Source organism: Petromyzon marinus, chromosome 21 (assembly GCF_048934315.1).
Source record: "Petromyzon marinus isolate PM22_M1 ecotype Great Lakes invasive population chromosome 21, UKy_Petmar_22M1.pri1.0, whole genome shotgun sequence".
NCBI classification, from domain to species: Eukaryota; Metazoa; Chordata; class Hyperoartia; order Petromyzontiformes; family Petromyzontidae; genus Petromyzon; species Petromyzon marinus.
Window position 1 is genome coordinate 14,339,674 of NC_133687.1, and position 23,383 is coordinate 14,363,056.

The 23,383-nt window shown below is 44.6% G+C and overlaps 2 protein-coding genes across 5 annotated transcripts in view; one reads left to right on the forward strand and one right to left on the reverse strand.

The window, feature by feature from the left end:
- Nucleotides 1-177: 177 nt before the first annotated feature.
- Nucleotides 178-19,823, forward strand: EMC10 (ER membrane protein complex subunit 10). 2 transcript variants are annotated; one of them, XM_032958275.2, is made up of 8 exons: nucleotides 178-373; nucleotides 5,072-5,138; nucleotides 6,107-6,219; nucleotides 6,773-6,871; nucleotides 8,450-8,631; nucleotides 8,849-8,942; nucleotides 13,091-13,204; nucleotides 18,510-19,823. In XM_032958275.2, the coding sequence occupies exons 1-7, from the start codon at nucleotides 221-223 to the stop codon at nucleotides 13,169-13,171; spliced, it is 789 nt and encodes a 262-aa protein (XP_032814166.2). In that variant the 5' UTR covers nucleotides 178-220; the 3' UTR covers nucleotides 13,172-13,204; nucleotides 18,510-19,823. The 2 variants fall into 2 exon arrangements, with proteins under 2 accessions (XP_032814166.2, XP_032814165.2); XM_032958274.2 differs by lacking the exon at nucleotides 13,091-13,204 and having other exon boundaries at nucleotides 180-373.
- LOC116944574 (synaptonemal complex protein 3) overlaps nucleotides 19,736-23,383 on the reverse strand; it is a 33,713-nt gene continuing 30,065 nt past the window's right edge. For all 3 annotated transcript variants that reach the window (XM_076068623.1, XM_032958278.2, XM_032958276.2), the window contains exons 8-9: nucleotides 23,109-23,213; nucleotides 19,736-21,716 (exon numbers count right to left, since the gene is read on the reverse strand). In XM_076068623.1, coding sequence (XP_075924738.1) covers nucleotides 21,663-21,716; nucleotides 23,109-23,213 — 159 coding nt within the window. In that variant the 3' untranslated portion in view covers nucleotides 19,736-21,662. The remainder of the gene's footprint in view (nucleotides 21,717-23,108; nucleotides 23,214-23,383) is intronic.

The window sequence follows — 23,383 nt, forward strand, 5'->3', positions numbered from 1 at the left end:
TCCCACACTTCGAGGCCACCGTCCGCTCCCTTCAAAGCCCCGCCTATTCTTCTCGATGCCCCGCCCCTACTTCGAGACCCCCCACTTCTTCTTTCCATCGAGGCCCCGCCCTCCCCCTGCCGCACTTCAAGGCCCGCCCCTCATTTCGAGGGCCCGCCCCCCTGCTTTGAGGCCCCGCCCCTTCCCCATCGAGGCCCCGCCTCAGCCATTGACCCCCGTCATGGCGGAGCGGCGTGCTGCTGGACCCGGTAGCCGGGACCGGCGTGCGCGGTCCTCCTCGTCCCTCTCCTCCTCCTCCGGGCTCCTCGCCGCTGCCGCCTTCTGCTGCTGCTGCCTCGCGCTGCTGTCGCCCGGCGTGGCCGTGGCCAAGAAGGTGCGGGTGGGATGGCGGAGCCGCTCGAGGCGCTTTAGCCCCCGACGTGAGGGGCTGGAGGAGTGGTCGCGAACCCCCTCGCTGGGCTGTGCACAGAGACGAAGGTCGTAGCCTGGTGTCGTAGACTGGTGCCGTAGCCTGGGGCCGTAGCCTGGTGGGGCAAAGTGCTGCGAGCGAGCAGCACAGGTGAAGGCCGCGGGCACGGCAGGCCGAGTTGGTGACCCCGCGAGGCTTCGCGTGGCAGGCGGGAGGAGGGGAAGGCCTGGTTCTCGTCTCGGTCCTCGTCTCGGGCCTCGTCTCGGTCCTCGTCTCGGGCCTCGTCTCGGTCCTCGTCTCGGTCCCCGTCTCGGGCCTCGTCTCGGTCCTCTTCTCGGGCCTCGTCTCGGTCCTCTTCTCGGTCCTCGTCTCGGGCCTCGTCTCGGTCCTCTTCTCGGGCCTCGTCTCGGTCCTCGTCTCGGGCCTCGTCTCGGGAAGTCTGCGGGGCTCCCCCCAGACGGCTGCACGCAGCGTGCGGTGAACTTCTTTCGTGCCGTACGTGGCCAAGCGTGCGCGGTGGGGGTGGTGGTGGGGGGTAAGGACCGCAAACTAAACACACAAACGGCAACTCTCTAAAGAACTGAGTTTGCAGTCTAGATGTTAAGTAAGAGATCCTGAACGTCAGGATTGTGGTCAGGAGCAGAGATTACGGGGGGGGGGGGGGGACGCATCTGAGCGATGAGGCCCGAGAAAGCGTTTCGGTATGTGGCGATACCCACCACGATACCCATCACAATGCCCATCACAATGCCCATCATATCTACCACGATACCCACCACGATACCCATCACAATGCCCATCACAATGCCCATCATATCTACTACGATACCCACCACGATACCCATCACAATGCCCATCACAATGCCCATCATATCTACCACGATAACCACCACGATGCCCACCACGAGACCCACCACGATACCCACCACGATACCCATCGTGATACCCATCACGATTTCTGATCCCACTTGCCCTGTGTGGCAGCTGGGAAGAGAGAGCAGGCGGCATTCTTATTCCAGCTGGTACCAATACAAAACATGAATTACGTTCACTTGCCGTGTCGGTCATTGGCAGTGGGAGGTACGTCACACGTGTTTTGTTTTTCCTGACATCCTTCAAAGTGAAGGATGTCAAAGTGAAGGATGTCAAAGTGAAGGATGTCAAAGTGAAGGATGTCAAAGTGAAGGATGTTTTTTCTGTCTCTTAGCAACATTTACAAAACATGTTTTTCTAACCAAATGTGCTTCCTTGCGTGCTGTCGGCATCCCCCGTAACCGAGACGAAATAATCCCTTGGTGGAAATATCACCAAAGCCAAGGCACGCGCCACCCAAAGAGATTTGTGGCTGGACTCCTGTGTTGAGAAATCCTCATTTTGATGCTTCGCAGAGTCATGGGGGGGGGGGGGGCTTCAGTGTCCACGGTGCCACCGCCTCGCAGCGAGAGTCGAGCGTGAGAACCAAACCGATATGGGGGGGAGAGGGGTTTGTTGTTATTTATCAGAGGCGGAATTTCGCCAAATTAAGTGCAACACCAAATTCAATTCTGGTGGTTTTGTGTGTGTGCAGCCGCTGAATAGCGGGGCCTATCCCATGAACTCACTCTGAGAAACCCCCTTTGATCGAATTGTTTATTGTATTGTTTATTGTGTTCTATTGTGTGGGCTTTATTGCATTGTTTTGTTTATTGTATTTGTTGTATTGTGTTTATTTTATTGTTTATTGTAATTTTGTATTTGTATTGTTTTGTTTATTGTATTTATTGTTTTGTGTTTATTTTATTGTTTATTATATTGTAATGTTTATTGTAATGTTGTATTTTTATTGTATTGTTTATTGTATTGTGTTATGTTTTTATTGTATTGTTAATTGAATTGTATTATTGTATTGTTTATTGAATTTTATTGTTTATTGTATTGAATTGCTTACTCGCACAGAAAAGACAAAGTTAAAGTCAAACAGTGCGTATATAAACAAACAGGGTAAAACGGTGTGCAGATGAGGTTGGAAGCCCAAGAGGGCTTAGATGAAAACCACACCAACAACAAGAAAACAATATGTAGATACAAAACAAATTGTTCAATCAATTTAACAAAGCATACTAATTACAATTAAACAAGCAGGTTTGCCTGGATTCGAACTCAAGATCAATAAAGTGTCCTTGCGCAACGCGAGATGGCAATCCTACACACCCCACAACACCATTCATAGTGCCATTTGTCCAACATTTACTGCATTTGTAATAATAAAATTAATCTTTACAATCTGTGCGTTTGTGAATAGAGTACAAACACAAATGTACGATGCATTTTTTTGGACAATCGCTCGTGTCTGAGCCGAGGCCATGAAATTTTTTGTTTTACATTTGGGGAACTGCCTTGGTCGTCAGGAAGCAACCCGTTATTTGAAATGGGTGAATGAGCAGTGCTCACTTGGTGACCTAACAGGGGTCACGGTGAGTGTGTTCACTTTGTGTTCACACTTGGTGACCTATCAGGGGTCATGGTGAGTGTGTTCACTTTGTGTTCACCGCTTGGTGATCTAACAGGGGTCATGGTGAGTGTGTTCACTTTGTGTTCACCACTTGGTGGTCTAGCAGGGGTCATGGTGAGTGTGTTCACTTTGTGTTCACCTCTTGGTGATCTAACAGGGGTCATGGTGAGTGTGTTCACTTTGTGTTCACCTCTTGGTGATCTAACAGGGGTCATGGTGAGTGTGTTCGCTTTGTGTTCACCTCTTGGTGATCTAGCAGGGGTCATGGTGAGTGTGTTCACTTTGTGTTCACCGCTTGGTGATCTAACAGGGGTCATGGTGAGTGTGTTCACTTTGTGTTCACCTCTTGGTGATCTAACAGGGGTCATGGTAAGTGTGTTCACTTTGTGTTCACGCTTGGTGATCTAGCAGGGGTCATGGTGAGTGTGTTCACTTTGTGTTCACCGCTTGGTGATCTAACAGGGGTCATGGTGAGTGTGTTCACTTTGTGTTCACCACTTGGTGATCTAGCAGGGGTCATGGTGAGTGTGTTCACTCTGTTCACCACTTGGTGGTCTAGCAGGGGTCATGGTGAGTGTGTTCACTTTGTGTTCACGCTTGGTGATCTAACAGGGGTCATGGTGAGTGTGTTCACTTTGTGTTCACCTCTTGGTGATCTAACAGGGGTCATGGTGAGTGTGTTCACTTTGTGTTCACCTCTTGGTGACCTAACAGGGGTCATGGTGAGTGTGTTCACCACTTGGTGATCTAACAGGGGTCATGGTGAGTGTGTTCACTTTGTGTTCACGCTTGGTGATCTAACAGGGGTCATGATGAGTGTGTTCACTTTGTGTTCACGCTTGGTGATCTAACAGGGGTCATGGTGAGTGTGTTCACTTTGTGTTCACCACTTGGTGATCTAACAGGGGTCATGGTGAGTGTGTTCACTTTGTGTTCACGCTTGGTGATCTAACAGGGGTAATGGTGAGTGTGTTCACTTTGTGTTCACCGCTTGGTGATCTAACAGGGGTCATGGTGAGTGTGTTCACTTTGTGTTCACCGCTTGGTGATCTAACAGGGGTCATGGTGAGTGTGTTCACTTTGTGTTCACCACTTGGTGATCTAACAGGGGTCATGGTGAGTGTGTTCACTCTGTTCACCGCTTGGTGATCTAACAGGGGTCATGGTGAGTGTGTTCGCTTTGTGTTCACCTCTTGGTGATCTAGCAGGGGTCATGGTGAGTGTGTTCACTTTGTGTTCACCGCTTGGTGATCTAACAGGGGTCATGGTGAGTGTGTTCACTTTGTGTTCACCTCTTGGTGATCTAACAGGGGTCATGGTGAGTGTGTTCACTCTGTTCACCGCTTGGTGATCTAACAGGGGTCATGGTGAGTGTGTTCACTTTGTGTTCACACTTGGTGATCTAACAGGGGTCATGGTGAGTGTGTTCACTTTGTGTTCACGCTTGGTGATCTAACAGGGGTCATGGTAAGTGTGTTCACTTTGTGTTCACGCTTGGTGATCTGACAGGGGTCATGGTGAGTGTGTTCACTGTTCACCACTTGGTGATCTAACAGGGGTCATGGTGAGTGTGTTCACTTTGTGTTCACGCTTGGTGATCTAACAGGGGTCATGGTGAGTGTGTTCACTGTTCACCACTTGGTGATCTAACAGGGGTCATGGTGAGTGTGTTCACTTTGTGTTCACGCTTGGTGATCTAACAGGGGTCATGGCGAGCGTGTCCACTTTCTCGCAGTCCCTGCCCCAGAGCTCTCCTCTCTGCCACCCTAGCTCAGAGGGGCGGCCAACCTGTAACAGACCAAGAGCCAAAAAGTTCCCATGAGTTCTGCAAAGAGCCTAAGTGTGTGTATATATGTTTATTTATCGACAGTTTTCAGGCACAGCATGGGGGACTTTCATTATTTTTTGCTACCAATGTGACATGGGTACGTTGTATGTTGCACCCCTTCGGTAGAGCCGCGCATGGTGGGTTAAAGAGCCACCGCATGCGGCTCGGGAGACGCCGGTTAACCACCGCTGGCCTAACGCGAGTTGGCAATTCTTAAGGTTGACTGACCGACCAGTAGGTGGCAAGCATGGACCGGTGAATCAAGTTCTACCGTGGGTGCGAGACCTTTCCTTTGTTTGCTCACCCCTCTGCCGTGTCACCTTCTCCACCGCCGTGTTCGCAGGCAGGCGATGGCATCGAGGTTGAGAACGGGGTGGTGAGCCTCCCCCTGGAACACTCCTTTGAAGTTGGTGAGACTCATCGCACACCGTCGGTCGCTTCCATGAGCGAGTGAGCGGTGACTGTTGCCGGTCACACACCAAGCTGGGGTTCTGTGGCTTTGGTCAGTTCTGTGTGGTTGTGAATTGCTTCCGTTTCTTTTTTTGTGAACCGATGTGATTCTTTGTGCATTCCCCATGCATTGTGCGTCCCATATTGCTCTTCTTTCATTGCCCTGTATCGTGTCCTGCCTGTAAGCCTTCTGCATTCCGTGTCCGTTACCCCTCATGTCCCACGTCTTACGTCTCACATCCTTTGTCTTCTGTGTCCTCTCTCTCTCGTGTGTCGTGTCTAATTCTCCGCCCCATGGCCCCAGTGTCTCCCAGTGTCTCTTGTTGTACGCGATGTCCACGTTTGTCCCCTGTGCCTCTCCATTTATCCACATTCTCCCGGTGTGCGGTGGTCCCCCGGGAAGGAGGGGGGGTGTTCAATTACCCTGCACGTTCCCCGGTGCCACGGCTGAGCGGCACCGCCACTTGTTGCAGGGAGGTTCGCAGCAGCTCCACCTCTGGGGTCACCGTGGTCAATGCTGTGGGTGTATTAACCGTTAAAAATAAAAATATATAAGCACCGTCTGGTTCACGGTGGGCGCAAAAGATCCTGTGACATTCAAAATAAGCGGTCCACGTCGTACGCCGATGTCACGATAGCATTTTTAAAGATTACCCGCGTGTTTTTTTACTTTGATCGTGAAAACCACCTGATCACGTCACGCCTTCGCTGGACAACTTTACCCCACGCGTAGCCGAGTGCTGTTTGCACCTTGTTAACAACGCCTTAGGGGCAGTTGCCACTGGGGTTCCCCTCGGTTAGACTGCTTTCGGGAAACGGGATGGTCGGCGTGAGTTGCGATGTAAGGTGCTGTGAGTTTGCTGATGCGCGTAAGCAAGCGCCCGTTATCGTTTCCATTCCCCCCGTCGCTGTCGCTGCGTGAGTGTAGACGGCTCGGTGCAGTTCCGGCGACGCGGGACGGTGATTTGGCGGCCGCAGCGTGAGCACGCGGTTTCCATCTCCCAGCCGCCCTTCACCGACGACGAGAGGAACAAACTACGGGTGATGCAACCACCGCAAACACTGCAACCAATGCAACTACCGCAACCAACGCAACCACCACTATAAGTGGACAGTCAGTCAGCAAATATCCTGATAAACTGAAAAGCAGATAAACAGTAAACAAATATCTAGATAAACCAAAAACCAGATAAACAAAGTCAGTAAACAAATATCCAGATACACTGAAAACCATATAAACAGACAATCATATAACCAAATTTCCAGATAGACTAAAACCAGATGACCAAATATTCAGATAAACTGCAAACCAGACAAACATATTAACATGTATACACAATATGCACATATCAAAATAGGTAAACAGACATCAATTTAATTATATAGCCAGATAAATACAAGATAAATGCACACTCCGATAAACTCTGGGTAATATAAACATGTTCACTGGGTGGCGTCGTGTAACGCGTAGTGGAACAGGTGCTGCAATGACTGCCGTTTAACGCCTGCCCGACACACTTACTGCTCTGTGGGCCCTGCTGCGCTGCGTATCGTATACCATTCGCTGTAACCTTTTGCGCTGTGCGGTCTTCAGGAAGTGGCGGAGGTGGATGGTCTGTACCGGATCCGTCTGCCCATCCCCATGGGAGGAGACGGGAGCTCGACAGAGTATGTCTTCACATTCGTGAGAGCCGTGAGTACCCCCCTATGTGACTCCCAATAAGCTCTACCTTTGTCTCCTGTGGTCGCGAATTTGTACATGGAAGACTTTGAAACAAAAGCAATAGCTTCAAGCACGCTAAAACCATCTGCTTGGTTTGGATATGTGGATGACACAATGGTTGTCTGGCCACACGGCAAAGATACACTAAACGCATTTCTAAATCATCTCAACTCGCAAAACCCATCCATCCAGTTCACCATGGAAGCTGACAGAACTCTACCATTTGTGGATATTCTGCTCAGACGAGTCGAAATGGTAAACACACAGTGTGTGTTTACCGAAAGAAATCGCATACTGATGCCTATCTGAATGCAGAGTCACACCATCACCCCGCACAGAAATCTGCTCTCATCGAGCTTACAAAGTGTCAGAAGGTGACAGTCTGAGAAGTGAAATTCGACATGTTAATGAAGCGCTGCAAATGAACGGTTACAATGATGCACAAATCAACAGGGCATTGAATGCCAAAACCAAATCAAATAACACGAGCATTGAAACTGCCCAAATAGTTAAAACGATAAAATACCGTACATTGCAGGAGTAACTGATAAACTAGCCAGATGTTTGAAAAACAAAACATCCGAGTAAGATTTGGCACGGTACATAAAATACAGAATTTAATATCTGGTACAAAAGATGTATTACCGAAACTATCAACAGAAGGTGTGTACAGGATTAACTGCACGTGTGGTAAATGTTATGTTGGGCAAACAGGACGAATGATCAGCACAAGACTAAAAGAACATCAGAGAAATATTAAATTATCCCAAATACAACTGTCAGCAGTAGCAGAACACGCGTGCCAACAAGGACACTCAATTGTTTTTGATAATGTTGGAGTTCTGTGCAAAACTAACTACGACTGGCCAAGACTCAATAGAGAATCTATCGAAATTGAAAGAAGTAAAAATAAATTTAACCGGATAGCTACCGCCTTAGTGCTGCGTCTAAGCGAATCATCAAATAACACATTATTTAAATGCATGCCTACAAAGGGCAGCGTACTTCAATAGGGATTACCGTTGGTAGGGCTATTTCAATAAACACAATAGACAGGAAGGACAAGCTCAAAGGGTTCGCATAATGCACATGCATCATGTACGTTGACTCAGTAATCTCCCCCACCCCCACTTTGCGCAAGAGCACAGAAGGGTGGTCACCACATCTACACCTCTATATAAGGAACGAAACAGGTGGAGGACTTCTCCACAAATCTGTCTGTCGCCTGATGAAGCTAGTTGTAATTACTGGCGAAACGTCGTACTCAGATAGTAAATGTTGTGGCTTGGCTCTCCAACACACCGGTGTGCTGTACTAGTGACGAATTGGCCACGTTCTGTTTACGTGACAACCCTTACTAGTTGGCCGTGTCGGGTGGTGGTGGGTTTAACGACACATTTATATTTACGCGATCTAACCCAAAAAAACCTCTTATGGATAATATTGGTCGCGAAAGCCTACGTGTTAAAGAGCTTTACAGCTCATCGGATTCCTCCTGCAGTCTGATTAAATATGCCGTTGCGTGCGCCGCGCGTCTCTCGTGCCCAGTGCGCCCTGCTGGAGGCCCAGCTGTCGGACTTGCTCACGCTGCACCTGGACGCGGTGGGCGCCATTGCTGGCATCTCCCTCGAGGTGGTGCCCGGCGGTTGCCATGGCTACGAGGTTGAGGACGTGGACCTGGAGAACTTCAACACGACCTTGACCGTGACGACGCCGGTGGTCCTGCTAGGGTGAGCGTTCTCTCCCCCCCCCCTCCCCCCACCTGCAGAGAGAGAACAGTGGAGAAACGTGACCCCCACATATGCACAACAATTAATTTTTTTGTCCGTCGCTCGATTGACCATTATACAGCAGCATTTGTTTAATGAAGCGAAACTCTGGACCGATTTCGCGACGACGGTGTCATGCGAGCTAATGGTGCCGATGGTGATATTGTGTTGTCGCTAGACCGGAGACTGCGTCGTACATACAGCGCTTGGAGCAGGAGCAGGCGCAGAGAACCAAGAACCCACAGGAGCAGAAGTCGTTCTTTGCCAAATACGTGAGATGCATGCGCGAACGCACGTAGACACGCACGCGCACCACTGCCTTGATGCTCCCGTTCGGGAAATGTCCCAGTCCACATTTTAAACATAATCCAAGTTGATTGCCGGAGCTACAAGCTAGAAAGAATGCTGAATGCAATTGTACATAAAGTATAATAGTTGGCATGGCATGAGTTGTGTGATGATAAGGTCTCATAAGAGTTGTTCAAGGAACGTGAGTAGAGAGCAGAAGCAACAGGAAGTTGGTGGGGGTGGTCTGAGCATTAGGCCTTCTGATTGGCTAAGGCTTTTCAATTTAGATTTCGTGACTGCAATAGTAACTTAGTGGCTAAGGTTTTCAATAGTAACTTAGTGGTGAAGGTTTTTCAATAGTAACTTAGTGGCTAAGGTTTTTCAATAGTAACTTAGTGGCTAAGGTTTTTCAATAGTAACTTAGTGGCTAAGGTTTTTCAATAGTAAGTTAGTGGCTAAGGTTTTTCAATAGTAACTTTTTGGCTAAAGTTTTTCATTAGTAACTTAGTGGCTAAGGTTTGTCAATATTAACTTCGTGGCTAAGGGTTTTCAATAGTAACTTAGTGGCTAGGGTTTTTCAATAGTAACTTGAATGTGTGCTGAACCTTCAACGATTGTATGAAGTCCTGGAGATTATGAATAAGAATCCTGAGCTGTATCTAAAATACACATCCATCATTGTTTGTTTTTATTTGTTTGTATCACTGGTAACACATCTTTCACGAGAAGATTTTAGTTCCTAACATTTTTAAAACAGGGATGTGGCATCTTCATTACCGTTTGAAATTCTACATTCTGTATTAAAATGTAAATACGGGGGCTAAATGAGAGCATCGTGCGCTATCTGCGTGATGTCTGGAACGTACTTCCTTGCAACAAGTTACTGGCCGTCCCTGTGTATCTCAGATATACCTCGGATCGGTCAAAGGAGCACCGTCGTCTTGATCGTCTCTCCGTGCGGTGTAATCGCGGTGGCTGTCGGAGTCACATTGCCATTAGGACTCGAAATTCTGCTTGGGTCCGAGAGTGCACATGGTTCTGTTGTGAATGAAAACACAAGCCAGCTCCAGAGTCCTTTATAGCCCACTCCAAAGCCTCGCTCTCTTGCAGCCTCGGTTTACATTTCTTACGTGTGTAGGGTAGCCGTGCGGGTTTCGCCCCCTCCCCTCCACCGGTACGTCCGTCAAGAAGGATAGGCTTGGGGGCCGTTCATAAATGACGTCACGCACCTAGGTGGGGGGTCAGACATTTGTGACGATGTGTGACGAGGGGGGGGGAAGTTTGAGAAATGTGACGTCGCATCAAAATGCGGTAAATTTAAATAAATATAGACAACACGTTCTACTTAATTAAATAGACTTTTTAATAAATGTTTTCTCCAATGAGCTCTGTGACGTCATATTTGAGGGGGGTCTGACTTTTTGTGACGCCGTGTGACGAGGAGGGAGGGGTTCAAAAATCGTCCAGAATCGCGTGACGTCATTTATGGACAGCCCCTTGCTACACCGGGGCCTCCGCGGAGTGCTCGTGTTGGGAGAGCGGTTCTCGCAGTGGGGCCCTGTTGCAGCAGCTTGTGTAAACACGGCGGCGCCTGCGATAACATCAGCACGGTGGGCTACGTACGGGGCGAAAGTTCAACATGCGCTTACTTACGTAGTCTGCAGTGCAACATTTGTGGAGGTGCTTGTCACCACCTTCGTTATATAAACACGCAGTCGCCACTACAGGAGGAACCCTCCCTCCCCCGCTTTGGTGACACACGCTTGGGTGTCTGAGTGCTTTGTTGTTGTTGGTGATATTGCTCTTGGAGATTACGGCGGCCCCGCTGACTGGGGTGAGCAGCCAATCTTGAACAGAGGGGGTGATGTCATCGGCGCGTGGCGCACCAGTCGAGTCGTGTTCGCCTGCCTTAGTCGTGTTCACCTGCCTAAGTCGTTGTGTTCACCTGTCCAAGTCGTTGTGTTCGCCTGTCCAAGTTGTTGTGTTCGCCTGTCCAAGTTGTTGTGTTCGCATATCCAAGCCGTTGCGTTCGCCTGTCCAAGTCGTTGTGTTCACCTGTCCAAGTCGTTGTGTTCGCCTGCCCAAGATGTTGTGTTCACCTGTCCAAGACGTTGTGTTCGCCTGTCCAAGTCGTTGTGTTCACCTGTCCAAGTCGTTGTGTTCGCCTGTCCAAGTTGTTGTGTTCGCCTGTCCAAGTTGTTGTGTTCGCCTGTCCAAGTTGTTGTGTTCGCCTGTCCAAGCCGTTGTGTTCGCCAGCCCAAGTCGTTGTGTTCACCTGCCCAAGTCATTGTGTTCACCTGCCTTAGTCGTTGTGTTCGCCTGCCCAAGTTGTTGTGTTCACCTGCCTAAGACGTTGTGTTCGCCTGCCAAAGTCGTGTTCGCCTAAGTCGTTGTGTTCACCTGTTGAGGTGTGAACCAGTACCACAAAGAATGTTTATAATGATCATGTTTCTCTTCCAGACACAGCGGTTGACTGGGGGTGGGGGTTGTTGTGCATGCGAGTGGATGTTTGAGAATGTGTGGCCGTGTACACTATCCAACCCGTAATTATGCACTCACAGACGCACTGTTATACGACTTTGTGCTTACAGGTGTGGACTTGTGTGCTTGCAAACAACCTATCACAAACATTAGCCCACGGTATTGTTGTACACTTTCTTGCACTTTCATACCCCAAGCTATAAATGCCCTGATAGTGACGTCACTTTTTGGCGTTCTCTGCTCTGACACTGTTGGAGACCAGGCCCTGAAGAAGGCTGTCTCTGGTGCAGACCAATCAGTTTCAAAGACAATGCTCGTGTATTACCAGAGCATGTCTTGTTTGCATGTTCACCACACGTACCGTGTGTGGTTAATGCAGACACGATTCCTTGCAAAAGGTTTATTATATTTGGTGTTTGAACATCTTAACGCTCCCTGTTTTATTGCCAGATGGGGTAGAATTTGTTCTTATTCGTTTTTTTTCATACATTTTAATCATCTCAAGCAACGGACACCAACGATGTAATATTATTGCAGATCACCAATTACACCACAATCGTGACGTCGCTCAGATCGTGTGGCAAAGGCAGCCATCTCAGACTCCATTCGAAGAAGCAGGGGCAACTCGCACCAAATTGTCTCCCCCAGGCTGCACTCCACTTTACGATATTCTCACAGGAGCTTTTTTGTCAATTGTAACAACGGCAAATTGCTCAATTGTAAAACTAAAGCCTATTTGTGTATTATTCCCTTGGAGGACATCAGATTCGCGAGTCAACTCTTGCCGATCTGCTTTGGTCACATCCATTGTCCTGATTCAAGGATTTCAGCATCACCGGTTCAGAGGTTTTTTGACATCGCCATTGTGAGCTCACCGAGTCATCTGATGCACTCAGCGCTGGGCGATAGCTGCAGGTATTGTGGACTATCGTTACCGATAGTTGCACGTAATGTGTAACCAGCAACACAATTCCTTAAGTCTGACGTGTATTAATAAGACATCAATGGCAGTACTTTGGTATTGTGTATCAAACCTGGGATCAAGGTAATTTTGGGTAGCATCTGTTAGAATGCGTCACTCATTCATGGCATTCATCTGCCAGTGTTTGTTCAATGCTAGGTTTTGTTCTAATGGGCAGTACCTTTTAGGTTTGGTAACGCAGACTAGATCGTGTGATGTCATTTTGTCCCTTGTTGGATAGCTCAATAATCCTCAAGTAAGGCGTAGCTTTTAAGACGCATGCTTAATGCATGAAATTATGGGGGAGTTGATTTTAGGAGTGAACATTGAAAGATGAATAAGTAAACACGACAACCGGCACGCTTCACTCTCACATACTCAAGACATTTGTGACCCGGCACGACACACCTGCTAACGAGGACACAGACACACACGTTCTTACCTTTACCCATCACACACACAAACTCATGTTTCGTTGAGTAGCCTCCAGAAGCGTACTTGTCCACCATTGAAACATTTCCTAATCCTTGACCCTCATCCCCTGCGACCCTTTTGACCTGACCTCATGACCTGCATGAACCCTACTTCCCCCACCAATCACCACACCCAACCATCCCCTCCCATATCCCCCCCCCTCACATATTCTACCCCCCCCCCCATCCATTGCGCCTTTCCTCTCCCTCCCTTCAGTGGCATCTCATTTTGGGCGGTGCCGTTTTACTGATGGCGACCGGGGCCGTTAAACCACCGCCTCCCCCGGAGGAGGCCTAGTATGGCTGCAGAGCGAGGATGGAGCGAGTGCCTGTAAGGGGCGGGTGGGTGGGGGGGTTGCTGCTGCTGCTGCGTGGGGCTTGTGAGCCGGCCTGCAGGGAATCTATCCTGGCCAGCGGTCGTGGTGATAGCAGCCTTACATCTACAGTCGACACGTGAAACGTCCGATATGTTCACTGGAAGCCTCGTAGGTTTCATATCCCCCCCTTCTTCTTCAAGACAGTTTTTTGCTGGGGACTTTTGTCCTCTTGTTGACCTGTGGGAGTGAGCTGGGGTGCCAAAACAAAGGCCACACGTACAAATAGGGTGTAACGCTAAAATGTAAAGATACCTTCTTGCTGCACTCCCTTAAATATAGGCACCTTGCTGTTCTTGTAGGTGCATATCCGCACGCATGTGGTCCACCGACCCTGCAATCCAAGTATTCATGGATTTTAGGCACGGGCACCCCAGCACAAGTCCGAATTGTGTGTAGTATAATCCTCCGAACTAAATTATCACGTTGAATAAAAAAACACATACGTTGCGATTGTCTTCACGTAACTAAACCAGTACTCGGGGTTTCCTTGCAAAATATAAATGTAACTTAAATGCTTTAAATGGGGTTGCCCGGGTAAGCGACAGTGAAAAAACTCACGATCACAAGTGGGAGTAACAATAAATGTACACGTAAGTGCACGATTGCATGCTCGTATATGCACGCCTTTACACATAGACCTCCTGTCAAAGCCACGCTAAATGTATTCATCTTCCGTACACAATATTATTCATAAGAGGTTTTTGGGTTAGATCGTGTAAATATAAATTTGTTAAACATGCCACCACCCGACACAGCCAATTAGTAAGGTTTGTCATGTAAACAAACATGCTTATTCGTTACTAGTACAGCACACCCGTGTGGTGGAGAGTAAATGTGGATTTATGTTACTCGTAACGAATTGGCATGTTCTATTTACGTAACAAACCTTACTCAAATTAGCTGTTGGGTGGTGGCGGGTTTAACGACACATTTATATTTACGCGATCGAACCCAAAAACTTCATGGATATTGGTCGTGAAAGCCTACGACTGCTCTGTGTTAAACTCACAATATTACTGTTGAACCAAGTTCTTGGTCTTTCCACCTGTAACCTCCAGGTGTCCCTGTACACAGCTGAGCACTGGGTTTTTGCTCAATCTCCCATTTCCACATTTTTGGCGGTGACCAGGTGTTTAAAATAGCGTCACGCGCTACTCATTTGATCAGCCCTAGAGGTACGATGGCTTCACAGGCGATGGGGTAGACATGTTAAACTTTTATATTATCGTTTAAAAAAAAAGTAAAATCCACAATCTGTATTTGTTGATAGCTTCAAATGTTATTTGTGTCCACGTTTGGGTTTTATGGATAAATCATAAGCCAGGTGGGAGCCCACTTGAAGCAATGTGTAAATGTTTGCAAGGAAGACCTGAGTGGGAAATTAATGTACATGAATACTGGCGCTACAACATGCTACTAAAGATAGGTAAATGGCAAATTAAGAAATAACTCCAATTAAATGTTTTGTATATATATAATGTAGTTTACAAGCATAAACATTACATTTTTAAAAAGGCATAATTAACAAATAATTATGTTTCTCCAGTTAGGCATGTTGACATTTTATCTATATTGGCTTTGGACAACATAACATTACAATGAGAACCGTCTAGTACAAAATTTATTTGAGCATCGTAGGTACGTGGACTTTATTTTTATTTTAAAAAGGTTAAATACTCCCACCAATTTTGGCCACACGTATAGCGGCTTGAGAAAAAATCCCATTGGCAATCTACGTGCAGTTGGTTTCTTTACGAACCGTAACTTAACTTACGGGGGAAACTCCTTGTTCACTGTTAAGAGTGTTGTGTCACACAGCTTCAATCGACACAACATTGCAGAGTTCCTCTCTGGCAAGTGGCGGCAGTGGTGAGCGGTGATGGTGTCGAGATTGTAAGGAAAACCCTGCAATACAGCAAGCTTCTTTGAAAACCATTACAAACATGCCCTCCACTCTTTGAGGTCTCACATTTATTTCCCTGTTTTCTGAAAAAGGAAAATTTAAGTGGTTGCACTTGACACAAATCTGATCATTAGTAAAATACAAATCTCTGGTATGATTGAAGGGCTAGGAATATATCTTCAGAAACCCTCCTCTTGGTACACTTTGCACAGAGTTGGTGAAACAATGCTAAAAGTTTCATGTTTTGTAGAAAAAACATGCAGACATAAAAGGTTTATCCAGATCTGTAGTTTGATTACTGATGAGAAATAACTTTCATTGACCCATTGGTCTGTACAAGTAAGCATTGGGCCAATATTCAGATGGATTAACTGCGATTTCCTTTAAATTATTAAATATTTGTAATCCATTTTCATGACAATTTGCTGAAGTACACAAAACCTTTTCTGGAGAATATATAGAACTTTAGTTTCATAAGGGGTCATTTACCTTTTATGGAATATTCAGATATATTTAGATGTTAAATTATGCCCAGAATTATATCTCAAATCATTGTTTTTTCCTCCCCACAAATTGCAATTAAAAATAAGTAGGCAATGAATTTTGATTTAAAGCTTTTGTGACTGCAGAGATTCATATTCTTGGTTCTTTCGGTAAAGTCACGTAGAAGGGAAACAATAAAATAATAAAAATATAAAACAATAAAATTCTCACGTTTCGACCGCAACACAAGCAATCATCATCAGGTGTGAAAACCACAGCAAGAAAAAAAACGCCACTTATTTCAAAATTTCTTGCTGTGGTTTTCACACCTGATGATGATTGCTTGTGTTGTAGTCGAAACGTCGTGAGAATTTTATTGTTTTATATTTGTATTATTTTATTGTTTCCCTTCATCGTGACTTTACCGAAAGAACCAAGAATAAGTGGGCAATGGTTATATTTGAAAGTAAAATCTATCAGAAGAGGTTTTGCCCCTTTCCGGTAATAAAACAGGGGGTGTTAAGATGTTAAAACACCAAACAGGAATCGTGTCTGCATTAACCACACACAGTACTTGTGGTGAACATGCAAACAAGACATGCTCTAGTAATATATGGCAGTGTCTTTGAAACTGATTGGTCCACATTCAGTTTCACAATCAAAAGGCTTTTCGTCTCTTGGCGTTCTCTGGTCTAACACTGGTTGAGACCAGGCCCTAAAGAAGGCTGTCTCGGCTATAGACCAATCAGTTTCAAAGACAATGCCATATATTACTAGAGCATGTCTTGTTTGCATGTTCACAAGTATGTGTGGTTAATGCAGATAATATTTTGATACTGGCAAGAAAGATCCCATGTTAAAGTAAAAACGATTGCGTTAAGTGATCTCCAGACCTTCCCAGACGATTCATATTCGCATTTGTTCCAACGACTCTAGCTTCTCTGCAAGTATCATGATGTGATGGGGGATGGTGGTCCCTGCAGACTGAAGTTTGCTTTTTTTTTAACACAGCTTTATCCTTGGTCAAATTGCTCCATCTGATTTGTTGGCGAGGCCGTGCTTGCGTGTGAATTAAGAGTTGTAAAAAATGCACTTGTAACATTTTTTGGTTTAAAAAAAAAAACTAATTTTCCCACCATTGAACAAGGGTTTTTTTGATTTGCAGTATTTTGTTGTCCTCATAGTTGCAACGTTAAATATATATTTCCTAAGTCTTGGTACAGTTTGAACTGCAAATCAGATATAAGGGACTGCATTGGCAGTGGCGTAGAAACGCATTCGACATACTCGACTAAGAAGTTTGCATCATTTATATAATTTAAAGTATATTTCCTCCTGGTGAAAACATAGGTGTAAAATGTTAACTGTGATAATACCCGTCTCCTGTCCTCTGAGGGACCATTGCACGAGACATTGCCTTATTGTTATACATATTTTAACGTTATAAAGTAATATTTGTTCTTGGCGGTGAAGTGTTTTTAGCCATATAAATCCAACTCTGTCCCCCTATTGAAGTGTCTACTGACAATTTGAAACTAAACCTTAAACTGATGCAATAGTGCACTATTTAAGAATGTGGTGCTGCATGATTGGTGGAGGTGCAGGGGTGTGCGTGAGCCAATAATCACCGGTGGAGGGAACGTGTGCGCGCGTTTGTGCTCACTAACAACACTTGCTTTGACGGTTCCGAAGACTAAACACGAGATTTGTTGGTTCGTTTTCATTCATTGAAGGACTGTGGTGGCGATTATATTGAGTGCACAGAATGATTATACTGAGCCTCATTTGATTTCAGGCTACGATGCACTAAGCTTGTAGCATTCTATATCTGAGCTTTGGTCTTGGCTTTCCTTACATCGACTGGGTATAAATGGACAATTGGTGGTAAGGTTTTGCGGTTAACGAACACCGCACTCGGAGTGAATTAAGCAGCTGCATACTTGATGGTAGCTTCACCAACATTCCATCGTGCGGCTTACCAGCTAGCACTTCACACTGCAGTATATCAGGGTAAATGGTGATGTCTTTTAAAAAGTTTTATATTTGGTCAGAAACACCACCGCTCAGCCCTACCTCCAGTTAATAAATTCCCCTAAATCTAGACTGATACAGCTGGCTTCAGAGTTTCTGAGTAATGCATACCACGTTCAATCTAACATTTGATGTTATCTTAGAAATAAAATCACCTGTTTCTAAATTGGCAAACTAAAAAAAATCAAGTTTGCCGATTAAACGGTTGAGTAGTGTACTTGATTCTATTCTGAACATCGATTGATGTTTAAACTCTGCATTTCGTTTCTACCTAAATGCCTTTTGAAAACACTCAAACAAATATCTGCCACGTGATGGAACAAATAACATCTTAGAACAATGAGGAAGTGTTAAAATTATTAACTTTTAAGAGCCTTGAGTCAGCTATAGTTTGTCATTAACATCTTTTTCATGAGGAACGGCTAAGCGATTGGCGTGCATGACCGTAAACTCGCACATTTCAACATTATAAAAATATTTCTTAAAACATGTTTTTTCCATTTATTTTGTTGGCCACATTGCTAGGGGATGTGGGTACACTGTGTACTCTTGTTGAAATGAAAATTGCAATAGAAGCCAAACACAATTTTGAGTTTGCATTTTTTCCCAAAAATTGCAAAGCAAAGTGGCACAGTTTAATTTTCCCAGGGCCCAATTTTTTATCTTGTATTTTTACTCCGATCTGAACATCTAGTCAAGTTAAACTTGCATTTAGGCTCCATCCATTGCAGCCAAGAGCAGTGTAGTAATTGGCATGGGCAAAGCTTGAATGAGCTATGGCACAGCTGATTTGTTGTTCACTGGCATGACATGGCGATGTTGCATGTTTTGTGTTCTTGCAGTGGATGTACATAATCCCCGTAGTGCTGTTCTTGATAATGTCGGGAGCGCAAGACCCCGGCAACCAGGGAGGCGGAGGCGGTGGAGGCGGCGGCCGGGGATGACACCCTTTGCACTGCTCAAAACACTCGCACTCATGTGCATGCACATCAGCAGACACCATCAATTCAGCCTGTGGATTGTGCAAGAATGTTTATACTCATGTGTTATAGACTCGACCATCATCCCACTCCAGATGTGCAAAACATGGATACATAAAAACTCACAAGATGTGTACACACAATTTACACAACAGGACAGGCATTCCGATAAGTTCACTTATTTGGGCACATTACTTGACTGAAAAAAAACACTACAAAGTTAATCATTATATAAGGTAGGCATGTAATGAACTATGACTTTAATTCGATTATGGATTGTTTTGTATTTTGCGAATGAGCCCTGCAGGCACTGAATTCAGTACAAGTAATACATACGACCCAAAATTGTGACAATCGAGTCACAATCCTGCTTAATAACAAATAAAAATTGTGAGTGGGGCGAGTTGTTACTTGCCTTCGAAACACGGTGACTTGCTAAAAATAGAGCAGTTGCAGACATGTACAGTTTCACACATGGGACACCACCATAAATATACTCTGCACAGGAAACACCAATTCACGCGTGTGTAAACTCAAACATTTCAGGTATGTACACGTGTATATGCAGTGATGCGCACAAGACACCATAACGCATAAATGTGGTTAACTGGTGGTAAACAGTTTAAGTCTGATGAAATTAAATCACAGCCAAACTGATAGGAAACAAATCTGATTCTGGACCTCATGGTGTTTGCATATCCGATGGGCTGACAGTGGAGTCCCATATGATCAGGATTGTATATTTACTGTAAGCTTAACCAATGTAATTTATTAGTAATCTATATGAAACAAAGGAATAAAGCAAATTAAATTTGATGTGTTAATGTCCAGGCAGGTATGGAATATGCAGTAACCTTAATTTCCCTAGCAATGAAAATGTTCTTTAAACAATTGGTGTTTTTTTACTTCTTGAAAAGTCTGGCTTGAACATACATTCATGATTTTTTTTACACTGGTGATAGCTTGATCAATGATACCATACACAGTCTGATTCAGTTCCAAGATATCTGATTTTATGGCCGATATAATCTGTTCTGAACAAACACGCAGACATCCAAACAAAGTCATTTACACATGTCCAGACATGCTGTTACTCAATACAATTTTAATTCTGTAAATGCACAAAACATGGCTGAATTATCCACAACAATTTAAAATAAATATCAATTCAAAACAGACCGCAGTCATTGTGCATTCTTTTATAAACTTGAAACAGAACTTGTGGCATGGGTTGTGATGACCGAGAGGTGAAGGGTCATGTACTCGGCGGCATTCAAAACTGTAAAATAGCCATAGTGATTTGTACGTTGAAAACGAGCAAACATTGACTTTGTTAGAAAAGGCAGCTGCACATTAAATTTAAGGCGAGGCATAAATGGCAATAGCCTGAATAGCAAAGAGAAATATTTGCATGAACAAACGTCACGGCTCAGTTCAGCGTGTTCATTTTTGGAGAAATGTCTCCAAATGGAGCGCTTCTCTCACTTGCCGGGGCCAGAGCTCGCATGTGGCCAAAACCTTAAAATTCAAGAGCTGCTTGGCTCAAATACACTTCTGATTCTGAAGACACGAGTCCACAATGTGACTTCTGAATAATGCACAGTACAAACTGCAAAATACTGTACAACCAACATTTGTCTGTAAATAGTAGAGCATGTCAATTTGTGTATAATGCTTTGATCTTTAATGTGTGTGTGCATGTTTGGAGTTACTGTATGCGGTCTTTGAAAATCAGGTTCGACTTTGGGTCAAAAAATCTGGCAACGCCAGCGGTGCAAGCAATCCACCACTAACCCAACACACCAAAAAATGATTGTGCCAACCTTAAAAGTTATTTCCAAACAGCACCCATAGGTCAGTAGAGCTGTACTATCCGATTTGTAAATTTTATGAAGCCAAGTGTATGCATGTCTGAGAAGTGGGCTTGTACATGTATATAAAAGCTATTGTATGCATTTTGGGGGAACGTATCTCATGTGTATATATCTGCCACCATCTATATCTCACTAGCATGCCCAGTGTAGTCTAGCATTCCTAGCGAAGTTGTTTATCGATGTTAAAAAGGCATTTTTTATGAGGCCATGCATATGATGGATTCCCAAAATTCTGCACCACAGCCTTCCATAGACACTCACCTTTTGCAGGTCATTATGACCTGGTGTCAAACCAATATCGTGACATTGAATGCCCTGCACAAATGTCTGAATGTCCATGATGGACACCCAGAGCTATGTAGAATAATTTGTGGTCTGGGGGTTCAAAGTGTGTAAATGTAATTATAGGCAATAATTCAATTAATTAATATATTTGAAGTATGCCAGTCATTCCCCAACAATGGAAGGAGCCTCCCACCAATTAGTCAAGCTTCAATAGATTTTTTATTTAGTGTAATTGTAAAAACATGACTCTGAACCCTTCATTGAAATAAGAACTTTAATGGCAAGGTGATGGGAGGCATTATTTTTAGATGCACGGTCAATGTAGCCCTTTAACAGTTACTATCCCTGGCATGGGAAGCTTATGTTTATCAAAATAAGAAAAAAACCAGACCACTCCTCTGGATCCAAATGCCATCTGGCGGCATCCTATACTGCGGACGTGCGTATGATGTTGACCTGTACTGAGCATGTGTTGATGCTATGTGCCCAAAGTTGGTCAAATGGAAAAAAAAAATACCTTGCAGTCCTCAAAAATCCCTTTAGGTATATATATTTTTACTACTACCAGCATGACACAATTCGACTTGTGGATTTTAACTCGAGGTTATTGTGGGATTGATTTAAGCTCCGACTAGTTATGGGTTCAGCTTGCAGTAGAAACTATGCTTTGTCCAAATCACTACAGATAAGGCCAGGATTTTTTTTCTCTCCCTATGTTTGTTATTTTTTTTATATCTATCTACATAAGCGTTACTATTTCAACAATCGAATTTCATGTAAATGTCACGCTAGTCATTTGTTGTTAATGCGAGGTAAGTTATTTGGCCACAGTAGCTCTCCACACACCTCTCCGTACCTAGTACAACATGGATTGCAGAGACTTGCGCACACTTGCCATCTCTTGCTGTTGCTGCACACATCAACAGGATGCACACGCGAGTCACAAGATTCATCATTTCCAAACTTGGTTAGTAGCAAAAATAATCAAAAAGAACACCCAAAAGCAAGACCTTCCTGAAAACGTCGCAATACGTCAAAGAGACTTCCTGGCTAGATTTTTCCAAAATATATTTAATAATGTCAATACTGTGTTGCCAAATAGAAAAGAACATTTAAAACCCGATACTATATGTATGGGTGGAGAGGTCAAAATATTTTGATAGGAAGATATTTCAAAACATTACATTTACATGACAAATCTAGTATTTAAATGTCTACATACTAATTACAGTCCTGTAAGAGAAAAAGTGCTGTAAATGTTAACGATTACTCAATTGGAAATACAGATGCGAGTGTGATCTGTATTTATGTTGAATATCTGTCAGTTCAAAGACCTTCCTAATGCTTTTTATTTGAGAGACCAATGGTGCAATGGCCTGTGTACTGTACTATGATCCTGCTATCTGCATTCAATTCCCGCATGCATGCCTGATAGCAGTGCCGAGTGATATCTGAACCAGTCCTAGACTTCTCCATCAGTTCTCTGCACTGACCAGTGTAGCAATGAATGGTCATGCAACCCCAAAGACCGACACAGTGGAAAGACACCTTTAGCATTGAATTGACAAAGGGGTTGGTGCTCATCTGGTTCCAGCCCTGAATCCACGTTGGATTTTCACCATTCCTGTGGTAGAGGCGAGTTTATCCTTAGGACAACCACCACTGTTGACTTCCCCAGAGTGGTACTATTTTATCGACCCTGGAGGGACAATGGAGCAATCAAATCAGGTGCAAGGTGGATTGTTACATTGCAGCAGTATGAGAGATGGCAGAAGCTCGTGGAAACCTTCATCCAGCAATAGATTCATTACAGCTGATGTTATGTTTCGATCCGGATCGCAAGATGACGTGACATGATAGTAATGTCATGAGACGTCGTCACATGCAATCATTTCACTCGTTGTGCACATGCACGGAATGTAACGTTATCAACCTTGTCTTTTCTATTTATCGCTGCATTTTAAAAGTTTTGAACATCTCTTTGATTAATTTGGCCGGTGTATTTAGGATATATCCCTCCTAGCAAAACAACTTTTTAATAACATTTAATTTACATCTTCACGAGCGTCATCTTCACCCCTCCACTAAAGACAGAGCTAATGTGTTAAAACGTGTATTGCAGTGTATCCCTATTTCATACAGTGACTCAATGCGAAAATGCCAATGATAGGGCCAGGCATTTAGTGCTGTAGTTTTCTGCCTGGATAAGTGTTAGCTGAAGAGATAAAATAAGCAGTGAAGCGTAAGTACAGCATTATTTTTAAAAGTCGATGTCACATTGCTTGTGGAAAGTGTAACCAACCGTGTCCATGAGCAGCTTTTTCTGTAGCAAGGCCATATCCTTGCGCAGTTCACTCTGAACACATGGCAGCTGCTGGTTGTGTGAACCCTCCAGGTCCTCCAAGTCCTGGAAATTAGAATATTAAATAATCTGCAGTGGAACCAGGATTACCTGTGGTAGTGTAGGAGCCTCATGATTTAAAACCTGGATCATGACAATTGATTATATTATTTATGGAACAATAAAGCACTATTTTGGAATTATTACTCTATTATAACATTACAGTAAGGTCTCAG

Excerpts from the sequence above, each read along its gene's own strand:
- EMC10 (XM_032958274.2), top strand. The coding sequence starts at position 221 with ATGGCGGAGCGGCGTGCTGCTGGACCCGGTAGCCGGGACCGGCGTGCG. Across the intron at positions 374-5,071 it reads GCGTGGCCGTGGCCAAGAAG|GCAGGCGATGGCATCGAGGT; the intron begins GTGCGGGTGGGA and ends CCGTGTTCGCAG. Across the intron at positions 6,220-6,772 it reads ACGAGAGGAACAAACTACGG|GAAGTGGCGGAGGTGGATGG; the intron begins GTGATGCAACCA and ends TGCGGTCTTCAG.